The sequence below is a fragment of the Fundulus heteroclitus genome, chromosome 23 (assembly GCF_011125445.2).
Source record: "Fundulus heteroclitus isolate FHET01 chromosome 23, MU-UCD_Fhet_4.1, whole genome shotgun sequence".
Lineage (NCBI taxonomy): Eukaryota > Metazoa > Chordata > Actinopteri > Cyprinodontiformes > Fundulidae > Fundulus > Fundulus heteroclitus.
Genome location: NC_046383.1, coordinates 8635340 through 8655985, shown reverse-complemented (window position 1 = coordinate 8655985; position 20646 = coordinate 8635340). Strand labels below are relative to the sequence as shown.

Genomic DNA, 20646 nt, shown 5'->3' with positions numbered 1-20646 from the left:
CTGTCTTTGACGTCCTATAAGGTATATTTTACATTTAAACTTCAGTCAAGAAACATACAATTTACTTTGACATTTGCGAAACCAGGACATCAGCTGCTTGAAGAGTTTTCTTTTCACTTTCTTTGTAACCATACAGCATTTTTATAAAACAACAGTGGACATAAGACAAGCCATGAACGAACGAATTACAATCATATACATATAAAAAAGAAGCCAACACAAAAATGCTAACTAAAAACAGAGGCACTCAGATTAAAATAAAGTAAAGGATGTTTTTCTAAGCGACTCCAACATTTCAAATCTTAAATATAAAGGTCAAAATGTGCTTTAATTACAAAAATGTAATTAGAGTATAGACTTTTCTATTAGAACTAAATCAGTTATAAATAACAAACAACTACAGCGCAGTCCAAACATTGTAATGTAGATTTCTTAGGATAACAGTAATTACAATTTTAGAATACCGTCAACATTAAAACTTGTCACAAAACTCACAATACAACCTTACATAAAAAAGGAAAATCTTTCAAACTGTCAAAATGAGTATTACAACACAAATAACTTTAATTTGACAAATTCACTTGTGGGATCAATGGCATCCGTTTTATTTCATGGAGCGGAACAAAAATTTATTTATTTGAATTCACAGAATATTTTCTACTTCCAGCAACTACTGGTATGTGTGTTTACCCCTAAACTGTGCCAGCTTGACCCTTTCAATGTGCTTTAGTTAGTTTGATAAATCCTTTAGTCTGAGATTATCATCCTCTGGCTTCCAGTCGTGAAACAAAAATCTGCTGAATCAGTCTTTTAATGTGAAATTAACAGAAATATGTGCAGCCTGTGGAAGTAGTCTAGTGTGGCCCCAGTTTAAGCAAAATGCAGTAACTTGCTTAGAGTTCGCCCAGCCTGGTGAAGGCATGAGGCGACTTCCGTGTCGTGTGACCAACTTGACCTCCCGTCCTTTACGTTCCCTGATGACGACGCCACCCAGGGTCGAGCCGTTCCCGCGGAATAGATCCGCTCCACCAGTTGCCGTCGTCCAGATACTCTCACAGGCTATCACATTTAACAGGGAGCCCACACTGCTCTTAATATGCCCCAGAATACCGCTTCATGACCCTGTAGAGACCATTAACATTTTTTGCAGATATTTACTTTTGTGGACCTTCATCTAAATGTGCAAGGTCTTTTCGGAAAAAAGTTTTAAGATGGTTTTCTCAGACGTCTTCATGCGCAGCACCGTTCTTTGTGAAAATGCTAGAAAGAAAATACAATGAAGAAACAATGTAGTATGTCTCTACTCTGGATGACGCCCGAACTGATCTGTAAAAAAAAAAAAAAAACATAGCTGCAGAGGCAGTCAGCTCAGATGAAGGCCAAGATGCAAACAAAGAATACTTCATAAGTATTACCTAAGTACCTACATGTCCTTTCTTTTGACGTTTACATTAAGATTTCACAGAACCACTGTGTGCTTTTTTTAGGTTAAACTATAGGAGCGTTTTAAAATTTTATGCCCTAGCTTACCTGATCTCATATAACGTTGCGTAACTTACTCCCTGTTTGTCTCTCTATTTGAAAGACAGGCCTTTTGAATGAGATACTACATCCAGATTGTCCAGATTTTTTTTTTTTATGTAATGGATGACACATCCTCAGTCCTTCTGCTGTGCTGAAGTGGAGATATTTTGTAATTACTGGCATTTGCAGAGGCAGTTGCTGTCAGATGCTTGCTATCATCCTGTTCAGAACTAATTCTGCGCAGTCACCATATTGGACATTTTACCATCTCACATGTTTTTTTTTTCATTCCTAGGTGATTCAACACCTGTGTAGTTCTGAGATTTAGATAACGCAAAAAGTCCACCTTGTGTTTGTGGAGTAACTTTAAAACAGCCTGTGTGTTGAAAATGATTACAGTGATCGTGAGTCTTCTGTAACAAATCAAGCAAACTAGGGTTTTCTGCTTGGGATCAGGTTACAGTGAAGCTGTGAATGTTTTCTTGCCCAGGGAGAGCGTTATTGTTTCTAAATCGCTGTCCCCTGCAGGCGGCGACGATTCTTGCCTGTATCTCTTTTCAGGCACTTGTTTACGCGCATGACTGGATTTGCATACATTTGTTACTGAAGGATTTCTGCCTTCTCAGCTTTAACAAAGGCGTTCTCTTTTCAAACCTAGACGAGTGGCTTCAGATACCTGCTCTGCAGCCTCAAATCGTTGAAGTGACTCACGGATGATTCTAAAATGTTGTTTGAAACACAGATTTTAATTTTTTTTAAGAGCTCAGTGAATTGATGCAGGTATTAACGGGATAAAAAGAAGAGAAGCAGCAGTGTTGCAGCTGCAGATCAGTTGTGAATCCACAGAGAATGATAGTGAAGCAAGCAAACTGAGCCCTGATGGCACAGTTTATCTTCACGTGGTTCTGACAGGCCTTCAGCACCTCTGAGGGAAAATGGGCGACGTGGGAGAGAGAGGAGGCTTTGCCCCCGATTCCCATCTCTGTCCCGGTGACAGAAACACACTTTCTCATGCGCCCCACCTGTCCCAGGGATGTCCTCTCTGCAGGGGTTGTTTGCACTGTTGTAAAAGGGCCAATCGACTCTCTACAGGGTCTTTCACCCGACCTATGACCCCTTGGCTCTGCCTGCACATAACAGCCCCTGCCCCACATTAGACAACATCTGACCAAACACTTTGGGGGGCTCTCTGAGGGCCGCTGTTGCCTCTGACAGTTCTTCTGTTTGCATTGGAGTTCGAACAGCTGAGTGCTGCAAACATGTTGAGGTTGTTTTCCATTTGTACCCAGTGTGCACAGTGCCTGTGGGTAGATATTTAACACCTTTTAGACATTATAAAACTCATGTCATCACGATCATAATGTTAATTTTTATTGAGATTGGATAGGAAATACCACACAAAGAAGGCAAGGAACACCGTTTTTTTTAATTTGTTTGATTCTAAAACAGAAATCCGATTAGTGCATCATCCCTATCCATTTAGATCATATATACTAACAGCAAACCTCTGTATATATGGAGGTCCAGCTAAACTGGCAGGACTGGAAAGGGCTCATTAGAGAAACAGCCAAGAGGCCCATGGTAACACTGGAGGAGCTGCAGCGCTCCACAACTCAGGTTGGACACTGCAAATCTGACCTTTATGAAATAATGGCATAAGAAATGCCATTGTTAAAAAAAGAAAGCCATAAAATGTCCAAAAGTTGCCACAAGACAGGAAGCCATGGAGGGAACTCAGCTCGGGAGGTCTGTTCAGATAAACCCAAAATTAGCCTACATGGAACATATTATATATGGTAGAAAACTGACTCTGCTCCTAACCCTGAACCCATCAACTTTAGTAAAACATGGCGGTGACAGCATCATGATGTGGTGATGCTTTTCAGCCACAGGGACAAAGAAGCTGGTCAAAGTTGGTGAGAAAATCATTTTCCCAAGCTCTTATCTTTGTAGGCTGAGGAACTGGGAAGAAATTGTGTTTTTGTGAAAGACAGTCGGTAACAAAGAGCATAGAGATCCAATGAAGTTGTTTTTCATTGTCTCACATGAGGTTTGTTCCTTGAAAATGGCTCAAAATCCAAAGAAAACTTTCAAAGACTTTTAGAAAACCTGGATAACTAGAATCAAGAACTTTCTAAGGGGTAACAGAAAAGTATTTGAGGGATAATATAAAAATATGGGACTTTGAACAGTATTGGATATGAAGAGAATGTGGCACACAGTTACCCAACCTAAATCAAAAAATGTGCTACAAAGGAGAAAAATGTCTTCATGTTTTATTTGGATTTATTTATTAGTTGTTTTATTTTTTACCTATATCAATCTTTTTTGTAGTCTTGTGGTTTTCCACATTGTTATCAGATGATACTGATTATAAAGTCCAACTAGTGCAACAAGTGTTCATCCAGAAACAATAAGAATTACATCTTACCCTGGAAAAGTTGGATGTTCAAAACACCTTGTTCAAAACATATTGATTAAAAACACACAGAACTTGGAATTTTAAATACCCCAATGTGGTTCACAAACAGATGGCAAATAACACAAAGTTGAGATTAAACACTTTAAATATTCAGAACTTATGGTGCAAGTCATGCTCATTTAGGGAGGGAATAGAGGAGATAAACATTGCAAGAATTATCTCTATTGTTCTCCTAAAACTTGTTATGAAATTGAGAGCACAGTTCAAAGCCCTCCTTTGTCTCCCACTGTTGCGATATCAGTCGAGGAGTAAGTAGCAGAAGCTGGAGGGCTGACTCTTCTAACCTCAGACAATTTCTGTAGCAGTTCAGATGCATTTTCTTGATGGATTAAAGTTCTCACTGTGTGTCCTACCAAAGTTATCTGGGCTCCGTTCTGCAACAAGCTCACATTTTCTGTCTGCTTGGCATTTTATCAGTTAATTTACTAAACACCTGAAATGCAGAGAAACGGTGAAAATGAAAACAATTTTGTTTGGTTCGTCGCATTGTGTCCTTCTGACAATTGTTTGGGGAAAAGCTGTTATTAATATAATACCACCTGTGGACATTAGGCATTAGCAAGTAAAAGTTAATGATATAGACAACACATTTCCTATTTCCTCTTTAAGCTTTATGATCATAATACCTACACATTGCTTTGGTCTGGCTGTTGAATCCCTGTAAATGAACTAAAGTAGATTTAGGACTGGGAAACCTACTTTCCAATTGTTTTATGATCCCAGGGCACAACAGGTTTGGAACAGGACAAACTGTTTTTGGCTGGTGAGAAGTAACAGGCTTTCTTCACCTGTTTCCTGCTCTAAACGTGCTTCCTTTTACTGCGTGTCCAACAGGTGGCCACACATTTATGTCACATATATATCTTAAATTAAGTAAAAGGGCTTTTTTTCTAATCAAGAATACCAGTTTTCTGTTTTGCAGCATTAGACGGTGACTGACTTTCAGACCATATGGTTGCAAAAGCTATGCATGTGTCATTCATACTGCATATAGAAGGACATATCCGCTTTTGATTCTTTTTGCTGGCTCTAAAATAAATAATTGACCTTTAAACTAAGTTATTGTTACTATACATACAAACAAACTTTAAAGCCAACACACTTGAACCCACCGTAAAAAAAAAGCAGTAATCGTAAATAAAATGTATTTGGTCAGGTGTGATCAGCTCTGGTTTTCTGCCCCAGGCGAGATACAAATGCACACACATACCTTCCACCTGTCTTTGTTTGTTTAGCGGTAATTAGCACTCTCACTTCCCAGGACTGACACTAACCGTATTGATTGTGTCTGTTTGCAGGTGTTATCAGCACACGCTCTGCCTTGAACCGCGAGGAAAAACCTGAGCACAGCATCGAGGTCAGACCCCCATAAATATTTTCACTACCGTCAGACCTACACTGAAAAGCAGCGGGGAAATAACTAATTCTGCTAGTCTGTAATGCATCAAGGTTCCAGAGGGTCAATAAATCCATAACACATCATGTTTGGCTGGCTGTTAAAGGCAAGCTGCATGCCTGTTGAACCTCCTGTTTTTAATCCCACCTCTGCAGAAAAACAGCAGGCTCCTGTGCAGAAAACATGGCATGGTGTGGGGATGTTTCAATTTGCTGTGGGGAGGTGTGGTAGCAGCAACAGGTCACCGTTTAAATTCATCAAGGTGTCTTTTTAAAGCTACTTAATATTCAGCAACACACTCAGAAATCCATCAGAGTGGACAATTTCTACTCACGGGATCAGCAGAGGTTGAAGTTAACTTTTCTCTACCTTTTCTTTAAGTATCGATCAGAGGCTTCTGGCAGAAAATAGCTGAGTCCAGATTAAGCCTCCAATAGAATTATTTGACTCTGAAATATAAAATCCTGCTTTTTTTTGGTAACTGAGTTAATTTTACACTGCAGATTAACGAGTAAACCAAAGTTTGTTCTTTGATCTTTAATGACAAACAAAGAATGGGATCCTGAAATCCTTTAATGCTACTAGATGATCAATATTGTTAGCAGAAGTGGTAGCACAGTGGTACACAATGGTAGCACGTCAGCTCCTAATTTATACTAAACCACATTTAAGGATTTATACATCAGTAAGCCTAGTTATACTTTGCATTGTAAACAAAAAACAAAAATAGCCTAAGAAAAATGGCTGATATTCATCACAAAGAACCAAAAACATTTAAAGAGCTACATAATCTACCTATGTAGCTTTAAAGTTTGAATAAATATGGAAAATTTTCTTCGCTCTCAGGTAATCGTGTCAGACAACGGGTCTCCATCTTTGAAGTCCACCGCCACTGTAGTCATCCAGGTCCTGGACAAAAACGACAACGGGCCAAAGTTCACAGACAAATTTTTCGAGGTGAAAATGCTGGAACAGCACAAAGACGACGGTAAACGGGAGGTCTGCAGGGTGGTGGCTCAAGATGACGACGAGGGCTCCAACGCTGCCATCATCTACAGGCTGAAGAACGGCACCGACGAGCAGTTTCAGATCGACCCGCTGACCGGAGCGATTACATCACACGGCGATTTCTGGGCAGGGAACGACAGCATTCTCACAGTAGGTGTCCCATTTTGTTAGTAAGAGTGGGAATTTCAGAGTACAGTGCCCTAAAAAGTAAGCTTTTTCACATGTTGTCATGTTACAACCACAGTCTTCAATGTATTCTGTTGTGATTTGATGTGGTAGACAGAAAGAGATATCTGAGAAGTGGAATAAATATGACACATGACTGTCGAATGTTTTAGAAATTATATATATTTTAGCTCACCACTGTCACAGTGAGAATAGATGAATGACTGAATGTAATGTAAAGCGCTTTGGGGTCATCACACTAGTTAAAGCGGTATACAAGTACAAGCTATTTACCATTTACCAAATAAAACATTCTATATTTCACCCACCACCTGACATTGGAAGGCAATTTAAGCCCCTCTACTCTGATACCACTAAATAGATTTCATCGCAAACGATGCAGAATTAGTACATATGTGTTTCCATACATTTAGATTTTTTATTTGTTAAAAGAAATTGAATACGATGCATCATTTCCGCTCACTTCAATTTTCACAAAGCAATACTGCTCTGCAGCGTTAAACTGGGAATAGTGTTCAGCTACAGAAAACCAGGGTTTGTTGTGCTCAGTTAATGGTTAAAGTACAAGCAACAGAGGCCTATGCATTTCCTGATGTTTTATGCACTCAAACTCTGTAGCAACAATTTATCTAACAAAGACTGAAGTCAGACATAAGGAGCTGCAAATTACTACAGTGCAAATAATGTTTTGGCTGACTTTACGGAGATTTAACTCAGGTGTTATATAATTGTGGGTATGGAAAGAGATAATTACATGTGGATCAGTGTTTTTACGATCATTTGCAATTAACAATTTATTCATTGTCAGTTTGCTTTATTGGATGCTAAAATAAAACTCAGTGACTTCCACCTGATGATCAGGGTTAAGAAAGATTTTCCAGGTGTGATAAGTATGGCTACTGAACAGAGACCCAGAATGTTTTTTATTTTCTTACAGTAAGACAAAGGCGGCTGCTGATGTTTTAAGCAGTTCCAGCTTATAAACCAGGCACAGAGAAACAACTTTTATCATAAAACTAGCCGTCTTGGTATTATGTTTAATAACTGCAAATGTCTTCATAAGGATGACAATGTTTATTGTGATTGTTTAAAATCAGATCCTGTTCATCGTTCCATTATCATTTTGTTTCTTTTCCAGTACACACAGGATTAGATGAGCTCTGTGTAAAAAAAAAAAAACATTTTCTGTAACTTTCTAGATCGAAGCCACAGATCAGGGCAGCCCCCCACGCTCGTCCTCAACCCGCCTCAAGATTAAATGGGTCCGCCGTCCACCACCATCCAGAAGACCAATCACATTCGACGAGTCTCACCTCAACAACGCCATCCTGGAGACGGATTCTGTCTCTCACATGGTGGGCATCGTCGAGACGGACACGGACTGGCCGTTGCTGTGGTTCAACATCGTAGGTGAGTGGACCGAAATCCTCAGCAGAGTATCGATCCGAGCAGCAGTGCAGAGTAGAAGAACAAAAGAAAAACTCTGTGCTCTGATGAAGAGTAAGCCCCTCAGAAATGAGGGTAATGATTTCCAAAAGAAGACAAACAAGGTTTAAAACTACTATTAGTATTAATTTCTACAGGCTGGTAAATTTGACACATGAATCTCCTGAAACGAGCATGCACTGATCACCGAGTAATGAATCCTCATAGATCACAGCAAGTCTCTCCGACTCTGGCTCTGGGTGACATTAAACTCCTGCAGCTGGAGGGAAATTACCTTTGACATTCTGTGTATTGCAACTTCCGCCAAAACGCCGACCGATGGAGTTTGTGCTGCAGAAAACAAATAGCTCACAATCACCATCCATCTTTATGAACTGTACATATTTTCTAAATGTCAGCAAAGTGAATATAATTCTAAACTTGTTGCAACCTAAGTGTGAAAGGGAAGAGAATCAACTCTTACTTCAGTTTGCAAGAAATGTTGTGGTTTTGTTATTTATTTTATTATTTACTTTGGAGTTTAAAACTGAGTCGTGCAATGAAAATAATATTTCTATGGGACAATTGTAATTAAACTACTGCAAATTAAGCATCTTTGTTGAACATATTATATTCATAACTATAAAGTTCAAAATAATGAAAGTTGTCTGTGTCATGTGTTCAGGCTCAGACAATGGAGCGAAAGGGCTCTGATAATTCTGCATAAACTCTCATTTGTGACTCATTTTGTTTGATTAAAAGTTAATTTCTAAGATGTATTTTTATGGATAGTTTCATTACAAAAGCATGTTATTTTATTAAATTTCCAAATTGTGTACAATTTTGGTTCACTGGTGTGGAAAATATCAAACACATATTTGCGGAACCATACAGTTTCTAAACCTTGCCGCTCATATTTATTTATAAAATATAAATATGAATAAGTATTGCCTTGTGGCTATACCTATTATCGTTATTGTTTTTTTCATTATGTTTCATTTCAAACTGTGGTACTGTATATGCTTGCTGGCTTAACGGGCTGTTGCCTCCCTGTGCTGCCTGACAGAATCAGGTCAGAGAGATTTTAGATTTTTCTCTGCTGTTAAAAACATTGGCATTTGACAGTATTTAAAAAGCCGATTAAAAAAAAAATCCCAGCAGTTGCTCTCTCTGAAAACGGAAAGCTTTCTTTGTTGAAGAACAAACATCGGAACATAAATAGGCAAAAATTGGAGAGCATTTTGGTGGAAAGGTTTTCCCTGTTTTGATAAGAGTGTCAGACCAGAGAGGTGTGTGACTGAGGCTCCACTTGATTTTTACTGAAATGCTGACCCTAAAGGTTTGCTTTAATTATATTTCGTTGGAAGTTAACTTAATGAACAAAGTTTATGTAGTGGAGGACTAGAAAGATGTATAGGTTAAGAAGAGCGAAAGAGAAGGTCTCTGAGTTGGGCTGTATTGCCAGGAAGTTTCTCTCTGTGAGGGGAAATCAGCAGCAATCCTTGTCTCATCAACTGCCAGGTCACTTTAAGGGGGGGAGATTCAGGATTTGTCATCCTCCTTCCCTTCTCTTCTCTTCTGTCATTTACCTCTTACTTCATTCTGCTCTGAACATTACCGTTAAAGAAATCCTCTGAGAAAATATAAGGTGTGAAACCATTCCGGGTTGAAGTGGAAATGAGCCCTCCGGATGTCTGCGGAAGTGTTCCTGAGAGCCGTTCTCTCTCAGCCTGGCAGGAAGACGTTTCTGCATCAGCCAGTGGTTTCCTGCCAAGCGGGGCAGCATGTGACCAGAATAGGCCGTAAGCTCCTCCTGTTTGGTTCGCTCTGCAAAGCTCGACAGGTGCCAGAACTCAGCGTTTCACAACAAAGACTCAGTGCTTCCCACAGAGGACATTCTGCTGTCTCTGAGCTGCTGACATTTGCAGCTGACATTTATTATGTCACAAAGAGAAGGAGTCCTAATCATCCCGACTGATACTGAAGAACAACGGCAATAGAAATACATAAGTATTCATAATATACATTTACACTATTGGTCCAAATATTATTAAAATTAATTACACCCATCTATTCTTAACTTAGGGCCAGTTACGCATTTTCCTTATAAACCCTATTTATAAGGAAAATGCTCTGGTGGAATCAGATAAGTATCTTGTTAAGAAACAGCTTGGTCTACCAGTGCTGGTGGTATCGATCGATAGATGTATATCGATGATAGAAAAAACAAAGGTCAATAAAACGTTCAATAGAATAAAAGTTTTCCTTCCTTTTGCATTTTAGCCAAGTAGGTTCATATTACAGTCATTACATCCTCCCAACCAATCACAAACGCAATGCCAGTAATAAAGCTCCGCCCCCTTCAAAGAGTTCAGGGAGCACAAGTTCTTTTTTCTTTTTAAAAAACTTCCAGTTTGGGTAAAAAGTTGGCTGAATAAAGGGTATAGTTTGAATTCAGTGTTCTGTATCTAAAAACAGGTTGCCAAGCAGCAGCATAAAATGGTCAGGGTTACACTTAAAATATATATTTTGAATTTATTGATAATCAATATGATTTCTATTTTATTAATATGATTTTTTTCTATATTGTCCAGCCCTAGTTGTTTGTTTTGGGTACTTTTATTTTTATTACATAAATATTAAACCTTTATTTAACCGGGAAGTTAAATTAAGAATGAAAATCTATTTTCCAAGAACAACATGACCAAGACAGGCAGCAGCGCTGTGACATGCATTGACAGCAGACAAAATGCACACAGCACACCTAAAAGAACAAGTATAAGTATAAGTACATATAACTATATGTATAAGTACATATAACTACTCCCATGATTCAAATCACCATGCATCAGACAACATAAACATTTTAAACGTAGATGCCTCATTAAGTGCTGGAGCGCATTCTGCGTCGTCGCCATCTTGGATGGGTCTCTCCTACTCTAGGCTGGTATACGAGCTGATGGCAATAAACGCAGAGGGAGCAACTTTGGCCATGTTTCTGCAGCTTATGATTGCAATAACCAGTTATAATTACTGAAAGTAGATCATGTGGTGTAGATGACGATCTTGGGCTGAGATTGGTTCTAAAGATGTGTTTTTACACGGTGACAACATTGCAGAAACCCAACCCATGGACCATGATTTCATGCCTATTAATTGGTTATATCCATATTATATATATGTATATACAATTTTGGCCCATGTGATCAGTAGGGTGCACTGACATGTGATGGGGAAAGCTGGAATCAAACCTACAACTTTCTGGTTGAAGGCCAACTGCTGTACCCACTGCTGTACCCACTGAACCATGAATGAAAAGAGAGAGATGCTAAAAAGGTTAAAACTTTTTGTGGTGGAAACCACAATCTGCAGCAGCTTTGACAGCTTGGTTTTAAACGCTGAAGTTTGTTGTGTTGCTGGATATTTCTGCAGTGGCTCCTTATTACCCCTGGAATTATCACTTTTTACCTTCATCTCTGCGCTGGCATATGAGGGCGGTTCTGTCACAGGATTCCTCTCCCAGGCTGATATGATCCGGTATTTATTGCCCTATTTTGCTTTCCTCCTCTCCAACAGCAGAACACTGATTCTTATCGCCGTTCGGCGGCAGCGTGATAACTCACAGGGACAAATGGAAGCTTCCCTAGCTGCCAAAACAACCCAAAGAGCTCCTGTGAGTGTGTAAAAACAACAGGTCTGAAGACGGATAGTGACACGTCTGTTTGTGGACGGATGTGGGCCTCTGCCAGGTTCACTGGACTGGGGTACCTGCTGAGCATGGTGTGGTCAGTACGAGGGTCTGGACCTGCTGAGACACAAACAGGATTAGTTTAATGTTGACTGACTCGTTGGGTGCGGAGGTCACAACCATACAATAAAAATCTGTCAGATTATGTTTTTGGGAATTTTTCAGTCACATTCCTCTTTTGCCATTTAGGGGAAAAAAATCCAGAGGAATAACCAGCGAATCAGCGGTTTAAAAGCCAACTTCAGCTAAAAAAAACATCCATCAAGTTTTCTCTCCTGACCCTGACATCTTCAACAGCTGTTGGATTTATCGGGGTTGTTAGATGTTTGAAACGATAGCAAGGAAAAATACATTTCTCTTTGATTTGTTTCTGATTCTGCAGCATGGGCAGTTTCACCTTTTCAAGGCTTTAAAGAGAATTAAAAATTCAGCAGGATGGGGGGAAAATGTCATTCTGCTTGGAGTGCTTACGGAATAGAAACAAGCAACCTTAAGGGTTTTGTGTGAGATGGGTTTTGATCCATTTAAAAAGCAGTGAGTCAGAGATTCTGAATGAAAACCTCTCTTTAAATTCAATATAAATCAGAGCCCCAAATCTTACCAACACTTTTTTTTTAACTAAACCTAAATTATTACAATTTGAGTCAGTAATGTGTTTGGTTTAATTTGACTGAATCAGTACATTTAGAGTCATTGAACCTATAATTATTGACTCACTCATAAGGAAATATGCAGTTAATATAGCTGTCAAAAACTCATGAAATGTTAACCTAACTTTTGAAACATGACTTTGGAAGACTTTTAATTCAAGAGGAGATTGATCTTTGTTTCTGACACTCAGCTGAACTCCAGGCCCCTTCTGCAGGAAAACAGCCGATCCAGTGTGAGAGAAAAAAATGTTTTGACAGCAGGAGAGCCAATCGGGTTCCCTGCATACAGATTGAGGGAAAGACAAGGATGGTCCCCCTCCTCTCTTGTGCCGCGTTGTTCAGGCAGGTCAGGAAACCTGGAGCAGCGCCTAAAGCAGGTGGATGACAAGTTTAGAAATTAAACCTACCAGTTCTGTCATGGAGGAATTACTGAAAGAGGATGCAGCTGAAAAGGTTGTCTGTCTCCTGAGTATTTTGCCGCACTCTCCTGGACCTACCCTGCAGGGGAAAATCTAATGCAAACTCAGCTCTTCTGATGAGCTGGTTTTGATTCTTTAAAACTCCAAAATGATAATTTTTTTGCTGTACGCAACTGAAAAGCCTCTTGTAGTTAATCCACGATTCACAGTATGCTTTTAAAAAGCCTATACTACATGACTAATAGATGTGATCCTAACAAATCTATTTGAGCACAAAATAAGAGCTAAACTTTGAGTCGAATTTTCTTAATGTCAAGCAACCTTTAGCCATTTTCTAGAGACCAGCGGAGGGAAGGGTAGGATCAGGGTGTGAGAGCATCAAACTCTCAGCTACAGCACCTTTTATGCATCAGCAAGGACACCCCCCCCCCCCCCCCCCCCCCCCCCCCCCCGCAGGAGTGGTCGATCCCTCCCATGTCGTCTTTGGGATACGTGTCATTATTACATTATTAGACTGTGGAATAGCGTCCATGCTGCCCAGAGATAATTGTCCATTTGTCTATGTATGCCACATCTGTGACGTCCTCGCCGTCCGTGACTTATCTGTTGTTTTCACAGTCACTGCTTTCTGCAGATCCAGCATCTGTAATCTCACAATATTTTAACAAGGGATTGATATGAACTTTATTGTATTCCACTGGGATTTAATGCAATGGACCACTGGAGTAGTGTCTGATTAAGAAGTGAAAGGTTTATGGCTGCCAGGAAGAGGAATAATGACAGAAGAGGCCCATTGTAACTCTGGAGGAGCTGCTCAGGTGGGAGAATCTGAGCAACTATTAGTTGTGTAATCCTTAAATTTGTTCCTCATTTAGGAAATCCACAAGAAGTCATGTTTGCAGTTTTGCTGAAGTCAAAAATGTTAAAGAGAAATATGTGTATGCAAATGAAATGTGATGCTTTCTTCTCGTCTCTCTTTGAACTTTAGTCCTTATTCATAAAGTCATATAGGCTTCTCTGATCCACCTTTTCTTTTAAGAGAGATTTTAACTTAAAAAAGAGTTTCTATCTGCCGCCCAGAGAGCAGGAAGCATCCAATATACACATTTAGTTTTCTATTAATATGCAAATTACCTTTTTGTGCTGGTGTGAGATGTGTGTGGGCTTAACGTTCTTCTGTCTCTGTTTGAATCTGCTGAGCTTAAGCCTGAACTTGTCTCCAAAATGACTGATGGGCATGAAGCTGCTCAGCTCACCTTGTTGCTACCAGGGCTTTGACCCAGATAAACATTTAGAGCAGGGGTATCAAACTCATTTTGGTTTAGGGGCCGCATACAGCTTAATTGATTTTTTTATTAAATGAATTTCACTTTTACACAATATATTATGAATAACCTCAGCGTTTTTAAGAAAAGTATGTGCAATTTCAAAAATACTTTCATTCAGTTAAACATTTACTTAAGTGCATTATGCATAATAACTGATCACAGTGATTGTACAATGTTGAAAAACATTTATTCACATTTTTTGGAACCTAAAAACCCTGTCCTGCATGACAAAATACATCAAACAGATAAAAATTAAGAAATGGTTTAAAATCAATTTTCCACATCTGAAGCTCAGTGCTACCATCTGCTGATTAAAACACAGTGCCCCTCGTGGACAATATAGGAACTGCAGATTTTCAATTAAACGAAGTACCTTTTATTTCCTCTTTCTTTCACCTTTTCTTTTTTTCTTCTTGTTCTTCCTTTCCTTTCCTACTTTCCCATTGTAGTGTCCATATCATTTGAGATATTCCCCGCATGAATCATAATGAAACTATTCACATGCATAAATCAAGCGGAGCACTATGGCAAAAGCAGTACTGCTCCACTTGTGAAAGTCAAATCTGATGAGCTCTTTTTGGCATTAAGACAAAACCGGAACCGGAACGTATGTTTGACACCCCTGATTTAGAGGATGGATGGAAGGGTAGATGGATACAAATATGAGTAAGAATCCTGCTCTGCACATTAGCTCTTCCTGTGGGTCAGTCTTGAAGACCCACAGAGTAACAAGAGTAAAAATGCTTATGGCTGATTCCAGGAGCAAAGGATTCCCCCAACCATGGCAGTGATCACAAATCTAGTCTGTCTGGTATCAGATTCTGGATGGTTTTAGCTGGATCGTCCCGTTATAGCTGAGAAATACGCCTCTGTGTGATCCAAATAGTGTTAAGTCCGGGTCCTATAAGACTTTGGTGTATGGTGAAATTTGTGAGTATAAAGAGCGAAAGGAAAACTATTTTTATATCAAAATGAAACGATCGTAGTCTTCATACCTGCCTGACATAATACAAAGGTTGATATAGTAAACACCATCTGGCTAAGCACACGACATGCTGAGAGACAGACAGGCATGAAGCAAGACAAATCAAGGGAGGGCGCATTGTAAATAGGAAGGGGTGGAGCGAGAAATAAGAGGAGAGGTAAAGAAGTGATGTAGGAAAGTAAGAGAAGGAGAGATGAAAGCAGATGGTGGGAGAGAGTTGAAAAACCCGGAGATTAAAATCACAGTGTGTTTGATTATTAAGAGATTTGTGACAAATAACACAAGCCCACGCACAGATAAGTCACGGTACGTCCGGGATTAAAACTGAGCTCCGAAACCGTGATGCAAATTTAGATTAAAGCATATTTGTAAACCCGATGGGGCTAAAATGACCATTAATCAATCGACAAACAGATGGACGCACTACAGAGCCGTGTCATTCGCTGTTACGGATTTCAGGATAGTTGTACCTAAAATCAGATCAGACAAGAAAAGATCATTTATTTCCATGGGGTGTTAACAATCGGTGACCATTTGTCAGCACTTTAATGCATCTCTTTAGTAACAGTTAAAACCACAGTTTGAGTGCAGGAGCTTTGCAGATTGACCTTTCCTTTATGGGCCTTCCTTTTCTCACTGATTTTTAAAGGAACTGGGAGTTAATTGCCTCTGAGCTCGGGGGAACTTAATTGGCTCTGGTTGGATGGTAGTACCTTTTAGAGCACTAGTATTTTTTTTTCCAATTTGGGTAATAGTGCCCAAAACGTTATATTTGTAGAGATGTCCATGTGATTGTGATTGGCCAAATGTCTTTTTTTCACATCTGTACCAGGTCCCAAATCTTTTTTTACAGCACCAATCAAACACCGTATGTGACTGTGGTACTTGTAGTCATCTGTATGAAAAATAATCAGTTTACATGTCTTTTGCTTTATTAAAATATTTAATGAATGTTGCTAAAAATGCTTGGAAACTTCATCAATGCTGCCAGATTCCAGCTAAGAAGTCACTCCATTTCTTTTGAGTAAAAAGTTGACTAAACAATCATCATTGGCATGTTTCTGCTGGACACGACTAACCAGAAACTACGAAGTCTGTTAGGCTACATTCACACTGCTGGGAAATGCGACCCAAATCCGATCTTTTTGCTCATATGGGATCCATATCCGTCTTTTTCTTGGTGGTGTAATACTGATCTCTTGGCCCAAATAAATCCGATCTGTGCCACTTCCATATGGGGTACTAATTGGGATACGTATTGGATATTTTTCAAAGTCTTAATATTGTCGGGTCCCATTACACAACAGCTTTCTAATAACAACAAGAAAAGACGTCAGATGGTATGTGCTTTTTTTTCCTTGAGTTTTTTTTTTAACAAAACTTTATTGACCACTTCTAGAAACAGTTAAGTTCAGGATTTCCTCTGTAAATGTGATATAATCTGCACACACGGGTCACTTTGCGGTCTTGAACCGTTCAGACAGAAGTCTAACGATGGTCGCCTTTAATAGTGGCACGAACGACCACCTTCCAAAAAAATCTGATTTCAGCAAAAAATTGGATTTAGCATCAAGACCTGCCGTGAGAACGTAACGTTAAATTCACGCCACAGCACTGCGTTGGAGGTTTACTTTTCTTTTACGTTTCTCCCTGCCCTCTCTTTGGGCAGGGATCTGTTACATTAAAAAGAGTTTTAAATATGCAGAGGGTGCAAAGGGTGCCTGTAGAAATGTGCTATTTGCTCTGTGTTATTGTAACTCTACAGCAAGAAATACCACAGTAAGGGAAGATTTCTTTCTCACACACAAAAAAAAAAGATTGTTTTGAAAAGGTCTTAATCCTTAGCGATAGAGTGAGGGGCTCCATCTTCTGGAGGACGCCTTAAAGGAGAGCCATTGCTCCTCTGTATCGAAAGGTTGGAGTTGCTACACTGTGAATTGATCCAAAATATGCTTGAAATGCCATATATCCCATCTGGCCGGGAAATGCTTGAGACCACCCAGAATGAACTGACAGAGTCCCTGGGGGGACATTTTGAGTTTTGTTCCTGGGGCAGTTTGCTGTGCAATTTGATCTCAGATAAGAAGGTAAAAAACTAAATTAGAGTTATCTAATGTTGTATTCTTGGTTGAGACTGAAAAGATTGATTGAAGATTTACTGTGGCTTTTTTAATCACAAATGTGATATCACTATCTAAACATTTTGGCATTTTTTTCTCATTAATTTTCTTAAACCATAAATGTTCCTTTTTAATTTTTACTCTATCAGTTCTAAACTCCCAGCATTTCGAAGGTAGCAACAACTTCACACTGAGACTGAAAACAGCTGCGTTAAGTCCCTGGTTCATCGAAGCAGAAGCTGCTTTCTATATGTCTGAGCATGTATTTAAAGTAATTATTAAGTGAGTAGCTTTTTCTGGCTCAGAGAACAGGGAAAGGCAAGACAAAATGCGCGCGTGTCCAAACAGACCACTCACACATGCTACTGGAAAGATAAAATGAAGCACGTTAACAGTTTAAATTTGTTCCAGAATCTGATTAGCTTTAATCTGTTATTAAACTGGCCCTTCTGGATTGTTTCTCGTGTCTGAACTAGTTCTGTTCTTTACTCGCGTTCAGTTTCCATTTGTGCTACGACAGCATGATCCGTGTGTCGAGTAAAGGCAGTTTTAAGACCCCTAGTACAAATTGTTCACTCACTTACTCATACAGTATTAAAACTTTATGCGAAAAAAAAATGTTTGTTTCTTTAACAGAGAAGCTAAAACTTTCCTGAAGGTCATACAATTGGTTTTTCTTGCTTCAGTATTTTGAATTGAAGTGTATCAAACATAAAGTTCTCTGTGTATGGACTGATAAATATTAATTACCACTGGCTGAAATTAGTTAAAGTTGCAAGATGCTGCAGCATTATCTTTAAATGTTTGTTCTCATTCAGAGTGAGTTTGGAGGAGTTGTAGTAGTTTAAAAGGAGCAACATATTGATTATAGCTGCTACTGAGAATCTGTGATGATCACGTGATAGGCTTTATTCTGCTGCACTCAGTTGCGTCTGTGTGTCATTACTGGAATCAATGCAAAAGGAGCTCAGTTAAAAACTTAACCTTGAAGCAAGGCATTTTACATTCAGTGATAATTGAACAATCAACAAACAATTTAATGATATCCCCACAACCATCACCTTGACCATTCTTGGAAAATTATGCCGGCACATCTTTCTCCAAAACCAAATAAAAGCTCACTCGGTTCTGAGAAACTGCCTCCCACATATGATTTTAAGATAATGACTGCTTCTAAGTTCTGTTCTTGTTCCTTCTTTTCTTAGGTGGTGATGAAGATAAAGACTTTGACATCCAGAGGAACACAGGAATCATCAAAGTCGCCAGGAAGCTCAATGCATCTCGCCGCTCCAACTACAACCTGACGGTGGAGGTCACGGATGGCCACCAAAAGGCCACTACACAGGTTAGCAAATCACAAGCAGCAAAGTTTGACCTTTAAAAAACAAATAAAGCATAAGATTTAAGATCAAAACTGCCAGGTAACTCCAAAAGGTCCTTATCATTCAAGTCATTTTTACTTTGTTCATGCTTTGAGGTGCTCTGATCAAAGTTATTTTATTGTATAAAGCATGAAATTATGTTTCCTGTCTGCTCTGCCTGTTTTAAACTAAGCATATGTGTGACATGAAATTACATTTAAATGGGCTTTTTGTTTGATCAAGTGAGAAAAGCAAATGGAACTGTTTCAGTGCTTTTATTTGACTAATAGGATTGTTCTCAACATAATTAAAGTTAAATATCACCAGATATTTCATTGCATTCTCAACAACTACAGTTATGAATGCGTATTTACAATTTTGCATTTAGCAGCTTATCAGGTGCTATGTTTGATGTACATTTAAAGCACAGTCTCTCATTTTTTGTTTTATCTTTTTAATCCACCTCCAACCTGCAGGCCCACATCCGCGTGCTGGACATAAACGAACACCGGCCTTTCTTCCTGAAGCCGCTGTACGAGGTGAGAACTGAGATTTAAACATACAATGAATAATCCTCCGACGGGCATGGAGGAGAGTTAATGATGGAAAACCAGATGGGAAAACCAGCAGGGACGTGTCAGCAGCCTGTAATAACATGGCTTTAAGCATCCACCGAGTTTGGACAACTAATGGTGTGGAAAAGTCTTTTAAACAATAGAAGGAAAAGCAAGCGTGTACGAAAATCAAAGTCCATGCCGTGCTTTTAAAAAAAACATAATGTCAAAAGGGTAATTTTTAAAGGTTAATTCTTGTCTACACTTCACCCAGAAATGCTTTGGACTTTTTGACTACCTGTCCTTACCGAAACTTGAGATGTAAAAGATTTTCAGTTCTTCTTCGCATTGCAGGATATTTGTATAGAGTCAGAAAGAGGACAAAAACTGAAAGAAAGCGGTGTTTAAGATGGGCTTTACTCCGCCGAGCACTTCTCACTCTGTTAAAACATAACATTGTGTGCACAAAAAGGAAAAGAGATGCATTTTCAGTGCAGCAGCTTTCCATCAAATATCTGCATTGATACAGAAGGGCTTTCACAAAATTAGGAAATCACTCCCCGAAAAAGTTGTTAAATGGATGTTTTATGGTTTATTTATTGTGGATAAATTGCTGGTTTCTGTCATGCAGTTAGTGAATATTTGATCATGTGAAAAGACATTTATAAAGGTTCTGTTTCTGTGCTCTTTCGAAATGCAGTTTAACAAAATAAAACAGATAAGCTCGGTCTGGAAAAGTGGGACCCTAGAAAGCATCGGATTGTTGAATCTGTGATGCTTCTTAAGTAGAAATGCAAATATACCCCTAGCACAAACAAATATGAGTAACCTGGCTGTGACTTTGAGAGGACAAATGAAGGTTTTAAAGAGCTATGATCTGTGTGTCCCTCAACTGTACAACAACCTGTTATTTCATCATCTGGAGAGGACCTGATTCATTCAGCTTGAGATGTTTAACCTCTTACGCTCCACCCCCATTCTTACCTTACTTCTAAGAACCATCCAGAATCAAAACGGTCACAGTGCTCACAGAGAGCCCTATGATCATCTGCTCTTGTCTTTAAGGTGAGGGTCCCTGAAGACACGGCTCCGTGGAAGGACATCCTGCAGATCAGCGCTCAGGACGACGACACCAACAGCATGCTGGTGTTCTCCATCCAGAGCAGCCTTCATCCGGACAGCACCAAGTTCTTTCACCTGGACCCCAGGAGCGGTGTGCTGGTGATGACGGAGAAACTGGACTTTGAGATGATCTCCGTTCATACCCTCATCATTATGGTAACCACATTTTACCTATAATCACAGATCGTTGATTAGGTTTAGTGGGCAAAGTTCATGATGTTATGTTTGTATTTTCTTTTTATAGCTCAGTTTACTTTGTTTACAACAAAATGCATGTTATTGTAAATTTAAAAGTGCATAAAAACCCTTAGGTTTGAGAAGCAGTGATTGAGAGCAGT

At 39.3% G+C, this 20646-nt stretch overlaps 1 protein-coding gene across 1 annotated transcript in view; it reads left to right on the top strand.

Moving 5' to 3' along the window:
• Positions 1-20646, top strand: part of fat2 (FAT atypical cadherin 2) — a 120670-nt gene that overhangs the window by 32087 nt on the left and 67937 nt on the right. The window contains exons 4-9 of the mRNA XM_012861754.3: positions 5305-5363; positions 6249-6560; positions 7796-8006; positions 18477-18616; positions 19109-19171; positions 20252-20464. Of these exons, the coding sequence (XP_012717208.2) occupies positions 5305-5363; positions 6249-6560; positions 7796-8006; positions 18477-18616; positions 19109-19171; positions 20252-20464 (998 nt within the window). The remainder of the gene's footprint in view (positions 1-5304; positions 5364-6248; positions 6561-7795; positions 8007-18476; positions 18617-19108; positions 19172-20251; positions 20465-20646) is intronic.